Here is a 21,644-nt window from a genome sequence, read left to right on the forward strand (position 1 = left end):
GCCTGTCAGCACACAGACTTTTATTTTTATGCTTTCTTATATTTTTCTCTAGGCTTGAATATCATAAGAGGTCTTAGTGAACTGGGCCTGAAAAACAGAGAGGAAATTTTGTGGGCAGTTTCAGATGGTTTAATTTGTGCAGATGTGAGGAAAAGTAATCATTCACTCACATCCCTTCTCTGAGTCTGTGGATAAGGACATCAAGCACTGAATGTTTAGTCCTAGTTGTTTCATGGTATCTGTTGTCCATGAATATGATGTCTCTGCCCTGCAGTCTCATTTCAGCATCAAAGTATCCATCATACCACATGCTTTCATTTCACATGGTCATTTATAAACGTAACAGCACTTCCCGATTACTGTCAGGTTGCTGGATGACAGACTCCAGATGTCCTGCTGGCAGAACATTGCTAGTAGCACACTATGAGCAAACCTGCCTGATTTTTCTGGATTTGACTGAAACTTTTTCTATGTCTTCTTGTCAAGAAAACTTTTCATTACATCCACCCCAAACCTTTACTTTGATAGAACTCACTATTGCTTTTCCACAGTGACAGGAAGGGGAGATGTTTGCTTGCAAGTGTGTTAATTTAAAACAATTAGAGGTGTATCTATGGAAGTCAATGAAAATTTGCTTCTGACATGAGGCAAGGCACGTTCTATTTCAGCCACTAGTATCATGTTACATCAACCCTAAAAAGCTCCAGATAGTTGAGCTGCTCTCATTACTGCACATATGTTACCCCATATAAAACACTGGCATTAACAACAAATAGCTCTTCATTGTCTTCAGCTCTGATTTTGTGATATTAAAAATTCTTACTGTGATTTTCCAAGTACATTTGCTGTTTGGAGGGTAGACTCCAGGAAATCCTTCACTCCCAATAAACCCTGACTCTCCAGATACAACTCCTCCACATGTAAATGTAGGCCTGAGAACAATAGGAAAAATAGTCTTAATTTTTAAATGTATTTCATTTATTTTTTTGTATAGTAGTCAAGAGGCACGAACGATCTCAAAAACATTTAAGTACTTAAAAATATTGCTAACATTAAACATATATTTCATTATTTACATAATTTGACTGTTGACACAGAATGTGCAACTTAACACTTAAACTTAAGTGTAGGAAAAATTAACTCCTTGGACCTTAATTCTGAGTTTGCACAGACTGTTATCCTTCCCTCCTTCTTTACTTCATAAGAGCAAGGTGTGATACATCATTGCAAATTGCTATTATAATGAAAAAATAGTTATTAAAAAATCATTAGTAATGACTTTTTATAATACATATAACAGTAGTTGAAGTAGCACAGTAATAAAAATAACTTTTCATTCCTTCCTATGCTTTGAATTTCGATGTTTTAATCAAGTAATTCTCTGATAGTTTTCTGTACCCCAGTAGCACAATCCACCCCGTGCACGATCCCCGCGGCCCATCTGTGCTCAGGACACAGCTCAGGTGAGCTCAGGTGCCGGCTTCGGCCACGCTGCACGGACACACGAGGAGCCCAGGAAAACCTCCGTGTGGAACCACAGCGTTCCTGCTGAGGACACGAGGGTGAGCGAGTGCCCTGCCGAGCTTTAGATACGGGGGTGCCATACCGCGTTATGCCGCTGTGTTATACACACTACACACACCCTGCACGGGGCTGCGCTCGCAGCGGCCCCCAGTCCACGGGAAAAGCCCCTGCCCTGATGCGCTCACGGGCAGGGAAACACCCCAAGGACGCACGGCGGGCGCTGCTCCTGCGAGGGACGGAGGAAGAAAGGGAGGGATGGCAGGGGCGCGGTACCTGTGCGGGGAGGAGGGGACGGCGGGGGCGCGGTACCTGTGCGGGGAGGAGGGGACGGCGGGGGCGCGGTACCTGTGCGGGGGTGCTGCGGGACGCGCCGTCGCCAGCAGCAGTAGCGGCGGCAGCAGTAGGAGCAGGAGCAGCGGCAGCGGCGGCCGCGGGGCCGCGGGCGGCATCTCGGGGCGGCGGCGGCGACTGGGGCAGGGCTGTGGCCGCTGAGCCGCTGCTCCGATCGCCGCGGGCTCCTCGTGTGAGTGCGGGGCCGGGGGAGGAGGCAAAGGCTCCCGCGGCCCCCCGCCCCCGGGGCAGGGCAGGGGCGCGGGCAGGGCCGCCCTCTCTCCCCTGCCCCGGGTGTGCCCGGCCCCGCCCCGGTGCCTCCCGGGGCCGGCAGGGCCGCGGGCTCGGCCCCGGGGGCTCCCCCGGCCCCGCGGACTTTGCGCAGGGACCCCCGGCCCGCCCCGAGCCCGCAGCCCCCGCGACACCCGCTCTGTCCTCAGGTGGCACAGGGCGGGGGCTCGTCCCGGCCGTGAATGAACTCAGTGTTGCCGTTTGTGCAATCGTGCACGGCTTCGCCAGCGCTTGAAAAATAGTAATGCTGCTTTGAAATTTCTTCTTTATTTAAATTCTAAAGTAAACTTGAAATGCTTCGTTTTGTTTACCAGTGGGTGATCTTGACCCATTTAGTAGCCTTTTCGCTCTGGCTGTGAAAGATACTCTTTAAAGGGCTGTGGCAGAGCACACAGTAATGAACTCAATACTCGGGTGTTTGTAGGATTTGGGCCAAAGTTGTTTGAGTGAGAAAAGAAAGATTAAGTCAGTATTCTTACTGAACACAATATTCTTATTGAACGTGGCATTTAAAAACCCCACATTCTTAGTGCTGTTGAATGATGACATACAGATTATCACATCAATAAATAATAATTTATCTTCTGAGGATTGCTTTAAGAAGAGCCTGTCCCTCTTATTGTTTTAAGTACTTCTCCTATGCACCTTTTTGCAGGAGAAAGCGGTAAGTCTGTAATAAAGTGCTCAGGCACAGCCAACTGAAGCAAAGACTGGAGTAACTAAACAGAAATTCTGCTGCCTACAAGGCAGAATATAAACCTATTACCTTATTTTTAGCTCATTTATTATTAACATTCCTATTCTTGCAAAATACAAAGAAGAGTGGTCCCACTACCACAACTTTAAAGAAGCATTGTGGATTAGAGAGGGTGCTCTGAGGATTAAACAGAAAGTGTATGCTGCAGTTCAGTAGACATAATATCTGTCCTTTCCTTTCTGCAGTTCTGGATGAAGGAAGCAGTAGGCTAACCTGGATCCACACTTGCTAAATTTCCAAGAGGATTTTTGTGGGAGAGGTGGAGCTGCTAGTGGAATGTCCCAGATCTTTGGAGGCAGCCTGCAAGACTGCTGGTGAGTAAGGGGTGCCAGTGGTGCTCCTGTGTGCACAGAGGCAATGGAAGACAACAGAAGGGCAGAGGCTGAGATGTGAGGGGATTTGGAGAGGCCCAGGTTTTGTAGGAGTGACTGTGAGTGTTGGCAGACAGTGGGAGCGCCTGGCCTGCAGCCCTGAGGAGGGGCAGCCCCACATCCCTCACTGGGACCGGAGGAAGGAGAAGGACGGATCTAGGAAAGGGTTGGTGAGGCACTGGGGCAGGGAGTCCCATTCACAAAAAGGGGGCTGTGGAAACAGAGAAGACCATAACATGATCAGAGCAGAGATTATGTTTGCAGCTGTGTTTTGAACTGATTTCAAGTCACAGAAATGGGAAATAAGAAAGCTACAAAGGAGGCATTTACTTACTCCATGACCAACATGATGCTGGTTAGCAGCTAAAAGTTTAACCACTACCAGTAGGTATACTGGATTTAATCATGAAGGTAATACAATATTAATAAAAATTGTTAGATCTGGAAGTCAATGTATATGACAGAGAGTTGTGTAATCCTCACACCACAGACACACGTGTTCCCTGCTGCTCCTTTCTGTCAACATTTTTTAGTCTAGAGAAGACCCACTGGAAAGGAGAAAGTATTTCAGGCCTTATATCCACTGAAGAGCCTCCACGCAAAACCACCAATAAAAGGTGTTAGTTCCCATGGATTACATGTTCAAGGACTCTTTTACATGTGGTTGCTGCAGACTTTTAACCTCATGTAAAGGTAGTTTTAAACTTCTGAACAGTTAATGCGTTACCAGGTTCGGCAGTGCCACCCAAGCATATCTGCAGATCTGTGCAGCAACAGGACAATTCAGGCCTGTTGGGCAAATGGAGGCAATGAACAGGCTGCTGGAGAAGCCCCCCACACCTGTACACAGCCCCTGCAGCCAGGGTACTGCACCTGCACCTCACTGGGAACACAGCAGCATCACTCCCTGGCACTGCCTACCCAGTAACACACCCTAAACGTGTGTTCCCTTAGCACCCTAAATCTAATGTGCTCAAGTGTTCTTTGGTGTCCCACTATTAAATAGATTATGAATACCACAAATAGTAAATTATAAACAAGGCACTAATTTAAATTAAACTATATTTACTAAATCCAAGTGATGTTGCTGGAGAGAATTCACCCATTAACTGACCCAGAGATGTCTGGCTTGTTTCCATTGATGGCTGCAGAAGGAACAGAAAGTAAAAGGCCGGCAAGTAGTTACCCATAAATAAATGTGTTAGCACTGACATCAATCTTCAGCTAAATTATGATCTGTTAGCAACACAGGAACAGGAGTGACCTTTCTTCTTCACAAAGCCCAGTCTTCTACTCTTGCAGGGAGCCAAATCAAATAAACCCTTTCATATACTGATGATACTTCATTTTTGAAGTCAGGGAGCTTCTCAATCAGCATCTGTTAGAGTCCCTATCTATTTGGGATAAAACCATGGAATGCACAGTTAGGAATTGTTTGTAGGTAATGCATATAAATTCAGCTAAAAAGGTTTTAAGTTCAAAACCAAAAGATGCAGATTTACGGGCTCATGCAATCTTAATTATGCCTTAATGCTGCCTTGTGTATGTATTCCTTGTATAAATGATGCATAGGTTATGTGACAAAAATAGTATGGAGTTGCATAAGCAAAGTGTCTGCATTAATGTGGACGAAAAGTGTCTAACTTTTGACAGCTGACTTTGCAACACAAGTTTTTTACAGCAGTTTCTTTTCGAAGGTAGAACAAAAACTATTTTCTGTTACGTGTCCCTGAGGTGAGGCATCTTCAGGCCTGAAATGATGAATCTTTAGTGACAGGCATTTAACTTATGAACTACAGAGCTACTGCCATAGTAATTATAAGAAATACCCACTGTCCTAGGGTGTCACTGCTTCCTGCAATGGTCTGGCAGAAATATGCAGCCTGAGTGAACCCTCTTCTCCCATCAGCTGCTGCCAGCTGTCCTGGGCTCAGCCAGTGATGCTGGTGATCAGGGATGAGTGCTTCTCCCTGTCAGTCACTGAAGAAAGATATCTGGTACACAAAGCTAACAAGGGACAAATTTCCTAATGAATGTCTGGCAAGTGTGACCTTGTCTGCCTGAAAATGAGACAACTGCTGAAGTGGAACGAGGAAACCTCTTCCTGAAATGTAGCCCTGTGTGACAGATTGGCCCCGAGATGTTCTTTGAAAAGACTGTGTAAATGTTGGTGCAAACCACGTGTCCCTCCATGCATCCCTGCCATCTTGGCTGTGACAAATTTAATAATGATGTTGCTGTGCAGGAGCAAAAGTGGCCTGATGATCTGACTGAAAAGAAACCCCCTCCCTAAAATCTTAGTTTATGCTCCAGCTTTCAGGCTTCTCACCAAATCTTCTTTTTCTCTGTGGAAAGTCATCTGTACAAAATACCTTGTACCATGGCAAAAGATCTCTTAGTGCTCTCTTAGTGTTTTTGCACAAGTCCTATTCAGCTGATGTTGTGAAATTATTTGAATTTAAATTTATGTAAATGCTGTCAACAACAGCTCTTTATTTCATTTGAATCACAGAATCATAGAATTGTTTGGGTTGGCAGGGACCTTTAAAGGTCATCTAGTCCAACACCCCTGCACTGAGCAGGTACTAGACCAGGTTGCTCAGAGCCCCATCCAACCCAACCTTGAATGTTGCCAGAGATGGGGGATCCACCACCTCTCTGGGCAACCTGTTCCAGTGTGTTGCCACCCTCATAATAAAAAATTTCTTCCTTATATCTTGTCTGAGTTTATACTCTTTTAGTTTAAAACCATTACCCTATTGCTGTAGGCACTATTAAAAAGTTTTTCCCCATCTTTCTTCTAAGTCCCCTTTAATTATTGAAAGGCCACAATGAGGTCACCCTGGAGTCTTCTCTTCTCCAGGCTAACAACCCCAATCTCTCAATGCAGTCTTAAGTGCCAAAATCTTGATATTTTCACTTCCAAAAGAACTGTGGTATTTCCTGGAATTACAAGTTGTGCCTTTTCAGAATAGCATTGAACAACATGCAATAGAGAGGATGTATCCCTATTTTCTTGATAATCCTAGCACCTAAAATGACTCTTACAAACTGATGTACCCACCCAGTTCCTAGGAATCCCAAATTTTCTTTGGTCTGCAAGCCAAGGATTTATCCATGTCATGCCTTTAATTGAATCTGCTACTTTATAGAAATAAAAACCCACACAAGAGTTTTCACTGGAAAACTTGCAGAGCCTCCACCCTTCCCCAGACTTGAATTCCCACTCTTCTCTCTTTTTGTGTTTCAAGCTTCACTCTCGGCTCATTTATCAAATGACAATGTGCTTTCTGGCTTTATATAAAAAATAGCTGTGATGAATCATAGACCTCTCCTCCCCTGGTTTATTTTGATACTGAGATACCAAGGGCAAATGTAGTATTGACAGTATTCCCACACCTTAGGAATTAAGGAACTTATTAGGAACTAAGCTTACATTCTCTAATTAACTTTTTTGTCTCTTTTCTGGTTTTACCTCAAGTAATAACATATTTAATACAGTTGCAAAAATTCATATTTCATATTATCATTTAGCAGTGAGACCAGAAGTGATGCATTAATCATAAAAGCAGTACAGTTTTTCAGTATGGCTTTTCTAAATTACCTTCTGGTCCTTCTTTTTGTCAGTTTGGGCAATTCTGACATGAGTTTCTACTTGCCTCTTCTGTTTATAGGAATATAAGCTGGTATGCAATAATTCCTTTTTTTTTCAAATGTTTTACCCTCTATTGTTCAAGGTCAGTTGCTTATTTGCCAGCATAAGAAAATATTATGGACAATGGCGCTGAATTTATCGTTAGTTGGATTGTTTTTCATCATAATATAAAAATTATAAATTGGACAACTACTGCTAAATTGCAAATATTCCTGTAACCAAAGGGATCTAATAATTCTTAACCAGAGTGTCTGATATCAAGCAGGATCCTTAAAACATTCATAATGTTGTGAAAAGATACTTCATCATTGTACAAGACTCCTAGAGGATTGTTTCAACACTTCCAATGAAGCATGCCAGGGTCCATTAACCAGGAGCAGGCACAATGACAGTATCACACAGAAGGTGTAGAAATGGCTGAAGTGCTGATCAAATAAATGGGTTCTAAAAAGAATATTTTTAAGCAAGAGCAATGTCTCTAATTGTGCATTTTAAACACGTCAGTCCAAGGAATGTAAAAGGAACAGGAGCATAAACCATGGAGTAGAAGGCCATAAAAATTAAGAGGCAGAAGCCCTGAGTTGCCTGCAGGTGCCTGTGAATTAGGCAGTCCCCTTGTCTTCCAGCAACACAGAGAGGAGCAAAGCACCTCAGTCTGTGCAGGACAACTTCTGAGCCCTGGCAAAGGGCAGGGCATCATCAAGGGTCAGGAAACGCTGTTCTTACCTAGAGAGCTGTAAAAGCAAAGACAGATCAGCTGCCTAGTCAGTCATTATCCCAGGCTCGATGTACTCTAAGTCAGCAAGTATTCAAGTAGATAATATTATGAAAGAAAATTACAAAGCAGATTCCTGTTGCTCTGGTGGATGCAGGAAAGAAACATGAGACCTTTAATTGTGCTTGTGCTTGGGGAAGGAAATAAGAGGGAAGCTACAAAATTGTATTACTAAAATGGATATGATAAATGACACTAAAGTGTCACTAAAATGGAAAAAGTAGGCTTTCTTTTTCTGGATACAAAATAGATTTACTTTTATGAGGGATATATATAAATAATCATCCTTGGATCCATTGTTCTCATTTAATGACAAGACTCACTTATGTCTGTATGAGACTTTCTGAAGACTTAGATCAGAGTCTGGTTTGTAGACTGAGAAATGAAAAGAGCTGATATTTCAAACAATCTACTGCACAATAGCATCCTCCCCCCTCCAAAAGCACCACCTCCACCAGAGAGTGTTAGCTCTGACCTGAATGCAGAGAGAGAGATGTGGAGCCATTGCTGTGTTCCCTGACACACTGGGTGGTGCCAACAGCCTGGTGATGGTCACAGCCACCTGCCCCTCGAGCTGGCTGCAGGTGACACTGGAGGTGTGAGGCAGAGGCACATGTGAATGCTCTCAGCAGCCTGTGCAGGGAGAGGCTGTCACACTGCTATTGCACAGCTGATACCTGGGACCCAAGACTCATGGTGTAGTTTAACATGTAATTAGTTTGCTGTTACTGGCAACACAGATCTGAAATCAGAATTAAGCCCTGTGAGAAACTGCTTCCTGCCAATGCTCTCACTGCCTTTCCTGAATTTCCCTCTACTATTATTTATAAGGTCATACATGAAAGGGGGAACAATTTGATCTAATTTATTTACTGCAAATGCTCTTAGGAAGAAAAGTGTTATGAGCAATTTTAGTTCAGCCAACAAACATACTGTTTTCCTACTTTTCCTGGTAAGAAAACTCTCTCTCCACTTCCAAATTACCAGAAAAGGGATGACGAGGAAAAAACTCTTTACAAAATGTGCAAATGATATGACAGCCTGTGCAACAAGAGATGGGGGAATACAAGGAAATTTCCATCAGCTGTGATCATTCTTGCACTGGTTTTCCTGACTTGAAAAGGAGCCCCTCACTTAACTGAGCAGCTCCACATCTATGTCTGAAAGACAGACTGGGGGAGCCCACATCTGGAGGACTTCCTTCCTCAAAGGTGGAAATTCAGGACAGGGAAAATATCCTTTCCTCAACAGGCAGATTAGGTCAAGTGAAGAAAGCTGAAGTAATTATGAGGGAATATCTTGATACAGTCATTCTCTGCCAGGTACAGCATCATGTTGCTGGTACAGACAAGGATTCCCCTTGTTGTTTGTGCTGTGCCCTCAGTTGTCCTTATTCAGCGTAGGGTCCCTGGCAAGAAGGTGGGTGTTGCATCACTGCTGTTCCTGTGCAACAATAAATTGTACCAGGGCTGGGCAGTTCTGACTACAGGAATTACAGTCAGTCCCTATGGCCTCCTTCCCATCAGAGCACAGGGGTCATGGAATGCAAAACTGGGGCCAGATTATTTCACTGGTGGCTGGAACTCAGCTATCTGCCATGTGCATTACAATGGTGAGTTTACTTTTTCTAAGTGCTGAATTACTGCCCTGGGAGATGCACACATGCATTCTGGGCCAGAATTCAGAGTCCAGCCTAATACTATGTTTTTTAAACACATCTGTGATCTATTATGTTGCTGGGTAATGATTTTCACAGAGTCATCGTTATTTAATGTGTAAAGAAATGTCATTGTCAATATCAGGCTCAGCATGGTATTGCAGAGCTTCTTGCTATGGGCAAAATATTGTAGGTCATTAAAATGCTAAAGAATTACAGAGAAAAGTTATAAAAAAATCGATGGAACATACATGGAAATTTAAGGAGCCAAGACCAGAGACTTCAAGATAGTAGCAGTTTTGGTTACAAAATGTATCACAAAAGTAACTTAAACACTGGAAAAGCATTAGAGAATAGCATTATAGATTTAAATTAGATATATACTTGGTATAAGAATGCTTCAGTGTTTTTAGTGTTATATGAAAACTGTTGCATGATATGGAGTTCTAACTCAGCAGCAGTCCTTTAGTACTTTAGGAATCAAAAGTGCAAGACCAGAATTAAGCAGCAATTTATCCTTTTTGTATTCCAGGAGTTACTTGGTTTAGTCCTTTCAAGAGCCTCAGACTATTTTTGTTTTAACAGTCTCTGAGAAAATTTCACATATCCACCAAACAAAATAAAGGCCAGACTGAGTAAGTAATACTGTAATTTAATTTCGGTTCCTAAACTATACTTGACTTCAGTTTGGACGTGGACAGTTGAGCACAGGCAACTGTTTTGAATGAGTCTTTATGTTTAAATCCTTCAACTCACTTATTAAAAGGGTACTTTGAGAGGAGAAAAGTTTTTCCAGAATCTAAGTCTGGTCTTTGGGCTCATTCTTGAGATAACAGTCAAGTTTCATTTTAATCCTGGCAGGAAAGGACAGAGGAATACCTGCCTCTACCACATAACATTTTCTGGTGGATGGGTAGCATCTTTGAATAAGGAATCAAAGAAATTGCAAGGATTGGTAAGTATTTATTTAAATTCCTGTTGTTACCTGTTCTACAGTTGGAGAGCTGCAGTGCTGTAACTCCTTCCACTTCAAAGCAATTATGCCTGGCTTTCAGGCATGAAAGACTGATGCAGCTCTTGTGCTCCTGTTTTATGTATGCTTTCATTCTTTAAGAGGTGCAGTGCTTTGCCTGAGGTATGCTGAGCCAGCATTCCTTCATCTTTCCAGATGTACTGCAGTGCACTGATAATAATTATCCTGCACAGTGTCAAACAGTAAGGAATTCTTTGCTGTAAAGAGGTGCAGATGTAGATATGTGATGCTAGGTATATAGATTCCTGAAAGAGAATGAGAGGAACTGATTTATATGGAGCCTGAGTTATAAGTACAGCTAGTAGATCATGATTATTATACTGTCTATCCAGTACAACATCTCTGTATTCAGCTTTCAGCTAAGTTTTCAAAGCTCTGGGTTCTTAGGCTCTTAAACACTACTGACACTTCTCTCTGCCTTGACACCACCCCAAATGCACCTCAAAAGTTTGCTGGCCTGTCTCTTGGTTATCACCCCTCTCACGGTTGCAGTTTTTACCAAGGTGGAAGTGTGCTTCTGTAGATTCCTTAATGATTATTAACCCCAGAGTCTCCTCTTAAGTACTGTTATTCAATTATCTGCTTTAACAGTAAGTGAAATCAAATACATTTAATTAAACTAAGTAAATACTAAACTCAGTGTGCTGTGTCTCTGACCTGCCCTGGATTGTTAATGTGTTAATTTATACCTGTAATATTACTTTTACATTTTCTGTATTGTAGAAGAAGACTCCAACATAGATTCCCAGCCAAGCTCTAATGCAGGACTTAGAACCAAAAGGTTATAACTATAAAAGATTATCAGAGGTCTGATCCAAACACAACAGGACCTTTGATTTTACTACATCCTCTTAATGTTCAAAGATGGACAATTTGACTGCATTTCAGAATTCTTCAGCTACTTTGCATTAATATGAGAATTAGAGGTTAAATCTGCCATTCAATTTTGGATAGTTTAGCAGTCTGTTCCACTCCTAATTCCAGTTTTGGTTTAGTTTGCTGTTTGAATTACCCTCGAAATGTAAGTCTGTTTGTTAAGCTGAATGTTTTTCAGTGGAGGAAAATGAAGTTTTTCCAGGTTGTGAATTCCCAAGTTACTCTGCCTTTCCCAGAAGCCCTTCACTCTATGACAACAGGCACATTTCACAGTTTTTAAAGCAGAAAGCAAAAGTCACCTACTTGAACTTTGATTAGACTAAGATAAAAGGTATAGAATTTGTGGAGCCCATACTGGTAAACAAGATATTATTTGGGAAGACTTTCTAAGTTAGTTTGGGCTACTAATTGGCTGAACACTTGGACAAAAATGAAAATCTCAGCACTCAAGAGCTGAATATGATTTTTTCATATTTCTAAATGAAATTAAGTTTCCAAACTCTGTTTCATTTGGTGCAAATTATTCAATTTAATGCTAAAAATGTATTTTTATGGAAGTGATTGTCAAAACAATGATACAAATTGATGTGTAAACCCCACTGAGAAAGTGAGGATCACATCAGTGCTCCTGAAGAAGTCAGTGCATACCTCACAAAATAACTCCTACCTGTGTTTGAGAGGAATTCTCCTCTCCTCTGCAAATTCAGGTTAGGTTTCTGCCTCACAGCAGCGACCTGACCACCAGCCCCTTCAACTGGAACAGTCCCACTTTGTAAAATATACTTAAATATTCATGGAGCCAGCTGGTGAGAGAAAAAACAATGCTCTAGTCTGATGGCTCAGTAACCCTCCTGGGGAGGGTGGAGGTGTTAGTCCCAGTCCCAGTGAATGTGTAATTATTTATACAAAGTAGAACAGTGTCAACAGGAGAAGTGACAAGTCCTGTCTCCCAAAAAGTTTCCTTGAAGGAATGAAGAAGTCTAGAGAAACAATAATGCATTTGCCAGAAATCTGCCAGGTATAGTTAACAACGGTTTAAACAAACTCTTAAAATAATTTACAGATTATTCCTGAAATAGCTAAGCTTTTGGATGAATAGATGTTCTTCCACATCTCTGAGACAGACCTTGTTCCTCATATTGAGTGAACAGACCTTTCATCCTCCAAAGCAAAACAGCTCTTAATATAGAAATCATTGAGAACATATTTTAAGAACTTAGTATCTCATAATATCATACCTCCATCCTTGTTCCTATGGACATCAATAGAAGGAAAACCGGTATTTATATGTCCCACAAGCAGATCTGTCTCTTGGAGAATGCTGCTCTATAATGGTTTGTGTCTGACAGGAATAAAGAACTCTTGAGCCCTGCCAGTGGAACAGTCCCTGCTGTATGGAGCTCCAGCAGGGATGTTTTCACAGGGTGCTTCACGAAGGCACCGTGCAAGGCACGGTTCTGAGGCACAAACGAGTTTTCACTGGACCAACTAAAAAGACAGACAATGTTTCAGGCAACAAATTCTCCTTCAGGGCTAAGGCAGAAGGGGTCAAGCTTTAAGCTCCGTGCAGGCTGAGAAGAACTGCTCTCACTTTATCTCAATTTGTGAATTAGACAATGTATCACAATTTTCTAACATTTTCTTACAGTTCATATGAGTTTCCATCAGAGAACTCAAAAAAGCACAGATAGTTCCAGGACATATGTCTGACCTACAGATGCTCAGGCCTGGCCTGACAAAAAAATGGGATCAGAAATTAGAAATTCACCATCTCTGGCTTTAATAAAGGAGTAAAAAAAACTAAGCGGTTTAAAGTTTAGTCACCAAAATCAGAGCTGTCTGAAAATTGTTTTTAAAGCTCAGCTGTACACAGTGTAATAATTCATAATACAGTAAGCATAGAGTCATATCCCTTTTGTTAGTCATATGTTTTGCCAATAAAATGACTTTCAGACAACAAAGAAAATTTCATAGTAGAAGGCCTTTCAGAGGACTGTATAATTAAAGCACAGTAGTGTCTGACATCTGGAAAGAAATTCTTGACTGCAGAGCAATAAATGACCTGTAACCTTTAAAACAATTTTCAGGTAAAAGATTTTCAAAGAAAATTTTGAAGGAAAGCTGCTGTAAATCAGAGAAGTCTCAGTCTTGAAACACAGAGATGGAAGTAATATAGCAGATTTCTGCATCTACACATCTTATGTAAAAGCTATGAAAGAACAAGCAGTTGTCAGCAAGAGGTAAGAATCCACCAAGTGATACTGTGATGAATACTCAAAATTAAGGAATTAAATATTACATAGGCTCTGGCAGATGGAAGGAGAATGACCAAGCAGCAGGTATTGTACTAAACCTAGTATATGTAGCTGATATAGCAAGTGAGCAAGTACAAATTGTTGCAGAATCTGTATTGAGATTTAGGCAAAAGGATCTGCGTGGTGGAAATATATCAACTAGGAAAAACAGCTTGCAGAGTATAGCAATATGTCTGTCCAGATTTTGAGGTAAAAATGAACAAAACTTAGATTATTACAGCAAATTAAAATTACAGCAGAGTTACTGAATCTGCTGGCATCTTTTCTATGTGGGGGCAGGTCACCATTTCAGGCCTTTTTCTTTAGGCAGAAATCAAATTCTGTCAGAGACTGAGGCAATGGCAGTGGTCATAAAGCTAGATGCTAACACCACATTCCTGTTGAAATTCAGAGTGAAACCAGTACACGACTCTAACTGATGTCTTTCAGATATGCTCCAATGCCTCTTCACTCCCTTACTCAATTCCTTGAGGCAGGGGCACACAAGTTACCCAGTGCTACAGGGAAGAAATGGAGGCATAACTGTATACATGTGTTCTGAATATAGTGCATTTTACGTTTGCAGTTTGGAATGTGGACAAAGGTAAGTGCAGGCATTCAAATGTGTACAGAAACACCACGAGGAAGCATTGTGGATGCGTGTACTTTTGGAGGAAGCAGCATTTCTCTGTTCCACTCACTGCTCTGCTGTGTTCACCACAGCACCTTCCACAAAGCCCAGCCCAGCCCAGGAAGCAGACTTTGGGCTAATGGGATGAAGGCCCCTGGGCTTGGGAAATGAGTGCAGTGAGCTGCTGCCCAGCTGAGGTTGAGGTGTCCTTCCCCCTGGCTGTCACTGGCCAAGTGCCCACAGGAAACAAGCTGCTCTCGTGGCCCAGGTCTCTGATGTGCAGGTGGTGCAGATGTAAAACCTCTGCAGTTCTGCAGAGCTTAATTTGTAGCTGCTTGCCTTTGGGTTTCTGATTTGGGGTTTCAAACCATGACTTCCTAACTCTGTCCAGCTTTGCTCCTGCCTGTGGGCTGTGGCTCTGGGATGCTGGGCTTAACCTGTCCTTCTTCAGCTTCTTCTCATGGTGGTTGAGGAAGTAAGGCTGGCATGATGGGGCTGCACAGCAGGAAGCACAAGGCTGGGATTTGAGAGCTGTGACTGTGCAGCAGCAGGATATGGAGGGATGAAGGTTTTGCATGTAGCTCAGAGTTCCATGAAGCCTGGAAATTCTGCATCTTTTTTTTTTCATCCCGTTAAGTCTGTGGTGTCACACAAATTCTCTGTAAGCTTAAGATAACTATTCAACTGAGCATCGGTTGCACTGTAATGCCAGCTGGACCAGAGAATTACTACCCCCAGCAATCAAAGCTGAGAAACAGATTAAAACTATTTTATTTTATTTTTTTAACAGCTAGTCACAAAGCAACTGATACTTCTGCCGCTTGATCTCTTCATGGAAATAATTTAAGGGAAGGAGAGAATTTTCGAGAAAATTCTTTGAATTAAGGGATAATGTGGGGAAAGTTTTATTTCCCTATTACATTTCTATTTCTTCTACTATGTTCCCATCATAAAATAAAAATCTTTCAATACACAATTATAAGTGAGGTCTGAAATTAGAGACTTAGCGTCAGCATACCCTGTAGATGGTTGTCCTTCCTACTTATAATGAGCTGTATAAAACCCCAGAGTTCTGTGCATACTGTGATAATTTGTGTAAGAGGAACCGTAAATATACTCGCCCTGCTAAATCCTTTAGAAGAGTGTTGTAGATGAGAAACCTCCCCAACATTTCAAGCCTTTCTGTTCTTACCATGTCACTAACAAGGGTCACTGTTTACTGTATTAGCTATGACCTCATGAGATGCTTCCTGTGGCAGATCCAGGACTGGAATAGCCGGACAGATTGTGGTGGTTCTATTATTAGAAGCCTATTATGTTTGACTCTGAGCATTAAAGATGTGGCTCATACTGCAGAACATTTCTTATACTCTTAGCTGAGAGTAATCCCAGCAGTTATCAGAAAATATAGTGAGACCTCCGGGTTCTCATTGATTGGATTTGCAAGTTGATCAGTCATGTTGAGATCCGCAAAATCTGTCAACAAAGAAATGATGACCAATGTCCTGAGAACAAAATCTGACAAGGAAAATAGTAAATCTTGCTATTGCCAAAGCAAATTCTTCAGAGTGTAGAATTTCACCCTCAAGGATATTTTGTATCTAGATAGCTTGTGTGTAGAGTTAGTTTATATATTGGGTCTGAAATATCGGGAAAAGCTTTACTTATAGCTGGACTGTGTGAGGAAATAAATGCATTCAGTTTTCAGAATAAATTATGTTATTACTGCATTTAATGGAATGTACAAGCATGATTGCATTTTGACCACTTCTCAGGTGGGACATAGAATTATTTACTCTTCTTTAGTGCTAGTACAACCAGTGGTGTAAGACAGGAAGAGAAGACTACCTAAAGCCCACAAGTAGTTGGGAAGTCAGTTGTTTGTCCTGCCTGTGTGACAGCAGTAGCTGTGGCTACACAGTGTTAAACAAGACTCAGTCAGGGCACTGGTGTGGCACTGACACAGTGAGCAGTGCCCTGAATACAGCAAGGACAGTCTCACCGTCTCCTCCACCTTGGTTTCTCTAGGAGAGCTTCCACCCACATTCCAGGCAGTTGACAGTGCTCAGCTTGCACTGAAGGACTCTGATCTGAAAAAATATGGCTTCAGGCTTCAAATTTGTGAAGAGAAGAGGATGAGAGAGTGAAGTTGGGTCAGAAAAAGTGAAGAAATAAATGAGAGGAAGAAAATAGCATAGTAAAGAGATTTGGAAACACTTTGATGAGATGCTAGATCTGCATCCATGCAGTGAGGCTGCTGACTTGCACAGCTTGTGGCAGCACAAGATGTAGGGGTCACTGGCAGCTTGCACAGGAACTCACACTGTGAAACATTTTCCCATATGTCGGTGTTAAATGAGAAAGGAGTGGACCAGGCTCATTCATATCCCAGCTTCTACAAGGGCTGTGGAGATCATGAGACAGCCTCAGGGCAGCTCTGGATTGTGCCTGTGCCCAGAACAGGCTTATTTGAAGGCTAAGCAGTGGACAGTAAAGCACGGCTGACTCAGAGGTGCTGTGTGATCTTGGGCTGCAGGTGGGGAGTGAAGCGTCACTGGCCAAAATGAATCGGAGCTCTGCAGGAGAGCTCGAAGGTCATGGCAAGCCAAGAGCTGGTGTCTGAGCAGGAAGGATGAGTGTCAGCCCTGCTTTACAAGCAGCAGAGCTAGTCCAACAACTCCTGCTGTAAACTAGCAAGCAGAGAGTGAATAATAGCACTGTTATAATACTTCAATTAACATTGCAATGTCAGACCCAAAAGGAGGACTGCAATATTTCAGAAAGTACTTTTTAATGCTTTAGGTGTTGAAATCTGTAGCATGAAATTTATGTGCATTGTTTGATGCTCGCTGGGAATGTGGTAGGTAGGCTGTATGAACACAGATCTGAAAACTGGCAGATTAAAAAAGTCATTCACATTCAGTAGGCAACAGGTCAGCTGTGGCAGGATGGACATGGCATCGTGCCAGCCAGATGTGTGCCTCATGGTTGACTCAGGCTTTATCAGGGCTGGTCCCTCTCACTTGCCCTGAATTTGTCCTGAGAAATCCTCTCAGAATGTTCTGGGCCAGGAAGCAGCCATTTCTGAATGGATGACTTTGCTCAACTTTGCAGCCTTCCGGGTACTGGAGGGTGAAATCCTGCATAAGAGGATACTTTCAGAATTTTTTTTTATTTATTGCCTGGTTTGTTTCTTTGTCAACATGACAAGATGCATACTCTCACTCTGACTGACTCATGCTCAGTTTATATTCCAGGAATGCCTAAGAAGGCAGCGTCATCCCCTTCAAAACAGTTTTTCTTTTCATATGGGATTATATCAGCAAGCAGCTGCCTCTAAGGCATTATTTTTGCCAGACGGCCAGGCTCTCTGTGCCAGCTTTTCCCTGACAGTGTTACATGGATGGGGCATCCCTTCCAAATAAGCCCTGGAGGCAGCAGAGGTGCCCAGCGGAGGGGAGACACAAAGGGCAGCGCTGCCACCAGCTGTGCAGCGCCCAGGGCAGGCAGGGCGGGGACTCCTGTGCTCCCCTCTGTGCGCCGCAGATGAGGAATACAGGGGCCGGCTACCACGGAAAAAATGTGTCCGTGCTGGAGCCATCCCGCTGCTCCCCGGGCTGGCCGAGGGACACCCCGGCAGCGGGAGCGGTCTGAGCGCTCCTCCTGGCGGCTCCCAAACCCCGCTGCGGCCAGGCCGGGCTTGACATGGACACTGCGCTACACGGCACCGCGCCCCACCTTCGCACAGCTGTGAGCATTGCCTGGGGCAGGGCAAAAAAGGCTGAATTACCTGGTATTTTTCAATATATGTGAATAATTTATTTTATCTTCTTTTGTTCATTTCAGGCTGGTGAAATTTGAGGATTCAATCGAACTCTGAGACTGCAGGGCACTGGCGGCTGAGTTAAAGATTGGGGGTTTTCTTAAAGCTGAGTAAGACCAAACCTTGTCTAGGAAACTCCTGCTGGTTGACCTCAGTGTCCTTCATGGGTCTGCTGGGCACAGACTAACGTTGCAGAACCTTCCTCTGAACAGCAGGCCTGAATCTCTTTATTCCAAGGTTCACTTGGCACAGCAGGCAGGCAGGGCTGGAACTGCCTGGTTCTCAGGCTGCTTTGACTCGTGCGTGGGGGCAGCTGTGGTGGGATCAGATGGCTCTGTGCCACGTATGGACTAGTGCAGTGTAGAGACGTCCTGTGCCACACTACGTTGTCCTGTGCCACACTGCGTTCCTGCTGCATCCTCTGTGCCGGCACTGGAGGGATGTGATGAAGGAATAGTAGGGTAAAAGAGCTTTTTACAAGTCAGTATTATTCTCCAGCCTGTTTGAGCCTTCCAGGCAAAATGCCAAGGGAAGAGAATTAAGTCTGGTGCTTGTCTGTGAATTTAGCTCAGAAATTACTTGTGAAGGGAACCTCACTACTGCTGACCTATTATGGTGCACATGGGAAGTTGACACCTTAGAGAATTCATTGACCAGCCTGTTTGTTGCAGACTGTTTCATTCATGAGCTATTGAGAGACTGAAATGGCTTTTAAAACAAAGATTATTGAGTAATAAGCTGGAAGTTGTTCATGACTGGGACATATCTGGCAGTTCTGCCATGACACTGAAGCTAGAAATCATGACACTTCCAGAGCCTGAAAATCATAAATATTTCTTAGCTATATGTGCATATTTGGCTAATGAGTAACATTCTTTGGGGTTACTTAAAAGTAGCAATAAACTGTTTTTGATACTAGATGAACATCTAGTACTTTCCACAGAGGACTCACACTCCAAGCCACAGCTGCTGTAAAGGGAAGAGGGCCAGATTCACTGTGGGTCTTCAGTAACTCTGCTTGGAGAAAATCACTGTGACTTTGAGAACACAGTGATTACTACACTTCATAATATTTGTAAGTCCACTAGTTTATTTGCTTTGTGCAAACCTGTGCAAAAAGTCTGCCAGCAAAGTCAAAATCAACAAATCTTTTAAATTCTGTGAGATTAATTTTTCCCCTTTTTCCCTCTTTAATAAGGAAGACTTCTAAAATGTCTTGTTGGTAACAGCTGGAGATCTCAAACCAGTATGTGGGGCACTGCCAACTTTTTTGTAAATGTTGCTGTCTGAACATATTTACCAGGTAAGTAATTCAGCCTTATGTCTGAATGCAGGAATTTCCTAATCACAGATTAACTCTAATGGAGGTACGTACTATTTTCCATTCATTATATCAATTCACTATATCCTTTGGATTACTGATGGTCTCAGTAGAAGTAGATCTGAACATACCCTAGCTGTATATTCCCTCTGAGGTGTTAGGGCTGCTGAGTGCTGAACTAGCTGTGACTTTAAGTGATGTTAATTTAACAACCTGAGTATTGCATTTGAGCAGGCTTTCCATTCTTGTACACCCTCAGTTCCCTATGTTTCACTGAAATCAGTTAAGTCAAATTATTTTTTTTTTTGTCCAAAGTACATCTGAAGTTTAAAATGAAGGAGATGGCATGCTTCTGTTGGAGCAGAACAGCTATAGTGTGAAGGAATATGCTCTCTTGTTAGGGACAAAGGTATTCTTCATAGAATATATAGCTTCTGTGTTTAATCTTTGAGTCTATATAATACAGAAATAAATACTCTTTTTACCTAGGTTGGCTAGTGAATGTATTTGATAGTGCTCAGTGATTCTGGTTACTGTTCCAAACTTTTTTTCTCCGAGCTATGGTTTTCTACAGACTACGAGAAACAGTGTTGGGATAATGTAACTGGTACAGATAGAGAATGTGCAGTTTTAATTCATTACTAAGTTGGTGCATTTCTAGCTTTACATATGTATTTTGCTCTTTGTTTTGTATTAAAATCTTCAGACAATGACCTGAAAGGAGAATGCTTTAAAGTGCTAAGGCTGAGTAGGGAATGTGAGTCTTGGGTGTCAGGGGTAGGACACTGCCTTAGGGCTGAATGGCAGAATTGCTGTGCCAGACTTGCTGGCAGCATTTCCCTGGCACTGTCTGCTCATTAGGGCTCTGCTTCTATAGCACACTTAAACACAAGGAAAAGCTCACCCCTGTCAATGAACAAAGATAAACATATATTCATATTAAAGTTAAGCATGTGCTTATGAGCGTCACTAAATTTGGGATAATGAGAGATGATGCCTGGGTGTACAAAGGTATCAGAAAAGCTGTCCCAGGGACCTGTTTACCTTTTGCTTATTATTTATATTATTTCTTAGGGCTGTGGATATTGCTGCTTGTTATCCACCCCACTGACATTTCATAGTTGTCTTTCCAAGTGTTGCTAAAAAGAAAAGCTGAGATTTTGGAACACTACTGAGTGCCAGTGATTGAATTCCATAGCCCCAGGGCTGTGGATGCAGAGAGCCCAGCATATTAAGAGAGAGGAAAAAATCAGGGTTTTTCTTCTTGTACAAGTGGAATTGCCCAGTTTCTCAGGACAACAGAGAAGAGCGACAAAGAATAGATGTTTCCTAGCAAACAGAGTATAATTGATGAGAAGTATGCTTAACACCAGAAATGAAAAAAACCCTATATTTTCATGTTTCATCAGTCAGGAGGGACATGAAAGGATTAGATCTTGGAGGCAGGAGAGACTCAAATTAGAGAACTCTATAAAATTGCTTCCTCTCCAAAAAGATTGTGTGACGTTGTTGTTATGCTTCTGTAGAGCAGGTATCATATACCCAAAGGCTGTGTTCCCTGGCAAGAGGAGTATTTCCAGCTCCCCACTAACAGAAGGGTATTGCCACTCTTGATAAGAAATCTGCCTTGTAATAGAGGGCTTTCTGATGCAGAAAGTGCATCTGTAGTGTCTGCCCAGAGACTCTCATCACTAAAACCAAGATTTAGCCTTAGCATTAATACTGATTTGCTCTACATTTTTACCAGCTTTTTAATTTTTAATGAGTTTCATCTCTACTCACAAATCCTACTAACCATACATTATCCTGTGATGAGATAAAATCTGAAGGTTATTGTTGTGTGTCAGATGTTCCTTTGTTCCTCCACAAATACACTGTCCTGACTTTTAGGGCCATTTGTCAGAGAAGTGATGTCGCTGTAACAAAATATAGATTGCCTTCAGATTTCCAGTAAGTTATCATGATAAGTAACTATGGAGCCACCTCAGCTGAAGGCTGAGGTACTGACCTCACTAAATTACCTGTCCCAGCAGCTGTCACTTTTGTTGCCTACCATTCTGCTCCGTATTTTGCCATCTTCACTGGCTCTGTCAGTTTTGTGAGGTTTTCTTCCAGCATGTTCACATTCAGCAGTCAGATCCAGAGCCTACTGATAACCCTTTGAAAGGCCTTAAATCTTAACAGCAGGATGCAGTTTTGTGAAGCATTTGTTTATTTGTAGGATGTAGTCTCTTGAAGCATCTAGTTGTGAGGGGGCAATGGATGTTTTTGCTGGGATCATCAAATACTTGAAGTAATTTCAAATA

At 42.4% G+C, this 21,644-nt stretch overlaps 1 protein-coding gene and 1 long non-coding RNA gene across 4 annotated transcripts in view; one reads left to right on the forward strand and one right to left on the reverse strand.

Moving 5' to 3' along the window:
• The window catches only part of PCOLCE2 (procollagen C-endopeptidase enhancer 2), a 58,899-nt gene that overhangs the window by 20,308 nt on the left and 16,947 nt on the right, over nucleotides 1–21,644 (reverse strand). Inside the window, exons 1-2 of one of the 3 annotated variants that reach the window (XM_017822348.1) lie at nucleotides 15,213–15,362; nucleotides 12,508–12,757 (exon numbers count right to left, since the gene is read on the reverse strand). In XM_017822348.1, the coding sequence (XP_017677837.1) occupies nucleotides 12,508–12,531 (24 nt within the window). In that variant the 5' untranslated portion in view covers nucleotides 12,532–12,757; nucleotides 15,213–15,362. Of the gene's footprint in view, nucleotides 1–823; nucleotides 933–1,869; nucleotides 1,974–12,507; nucleotides 12,758–15,212; nucleotides 15,363–21,644 lie in introns of those variants that run through there. The other 2 variants (XM_017822346.1, XM_017822347.1) reach the window with 2 other exon arrangements.
• LOC108500944 lies at nucleotides 3,092–18,815 on the forward strand. The gene is made up of 4 exons (XR_001876080.1): nucleotides 3,092–3,216; nucleotides 10,222–10,315; nucleotides 13,357–13,509; nucleotides 18,041–18,815. It is a non-coding gene; the product is annotated as an uncharacterized LOC108500944 (long non-coding RNA).

The sequence above is a fragment of the Lepidothrix coronata genome, unplaced genomic scaffold (assembly GCF_001604755.1).
Source record: "Lepidothrix coronata isolate B3197 unplaced genomic scaffold, Lepidothrix_coronata-1.0 Scaffold97, whole genome shotgun sequence".
Taxonomy (NCBI): Eukaryota; Metazoa; Chordata; class Aves; order Passeriformes; family Pipridae; genus Lepidothrix; species Lepidothrix coronata.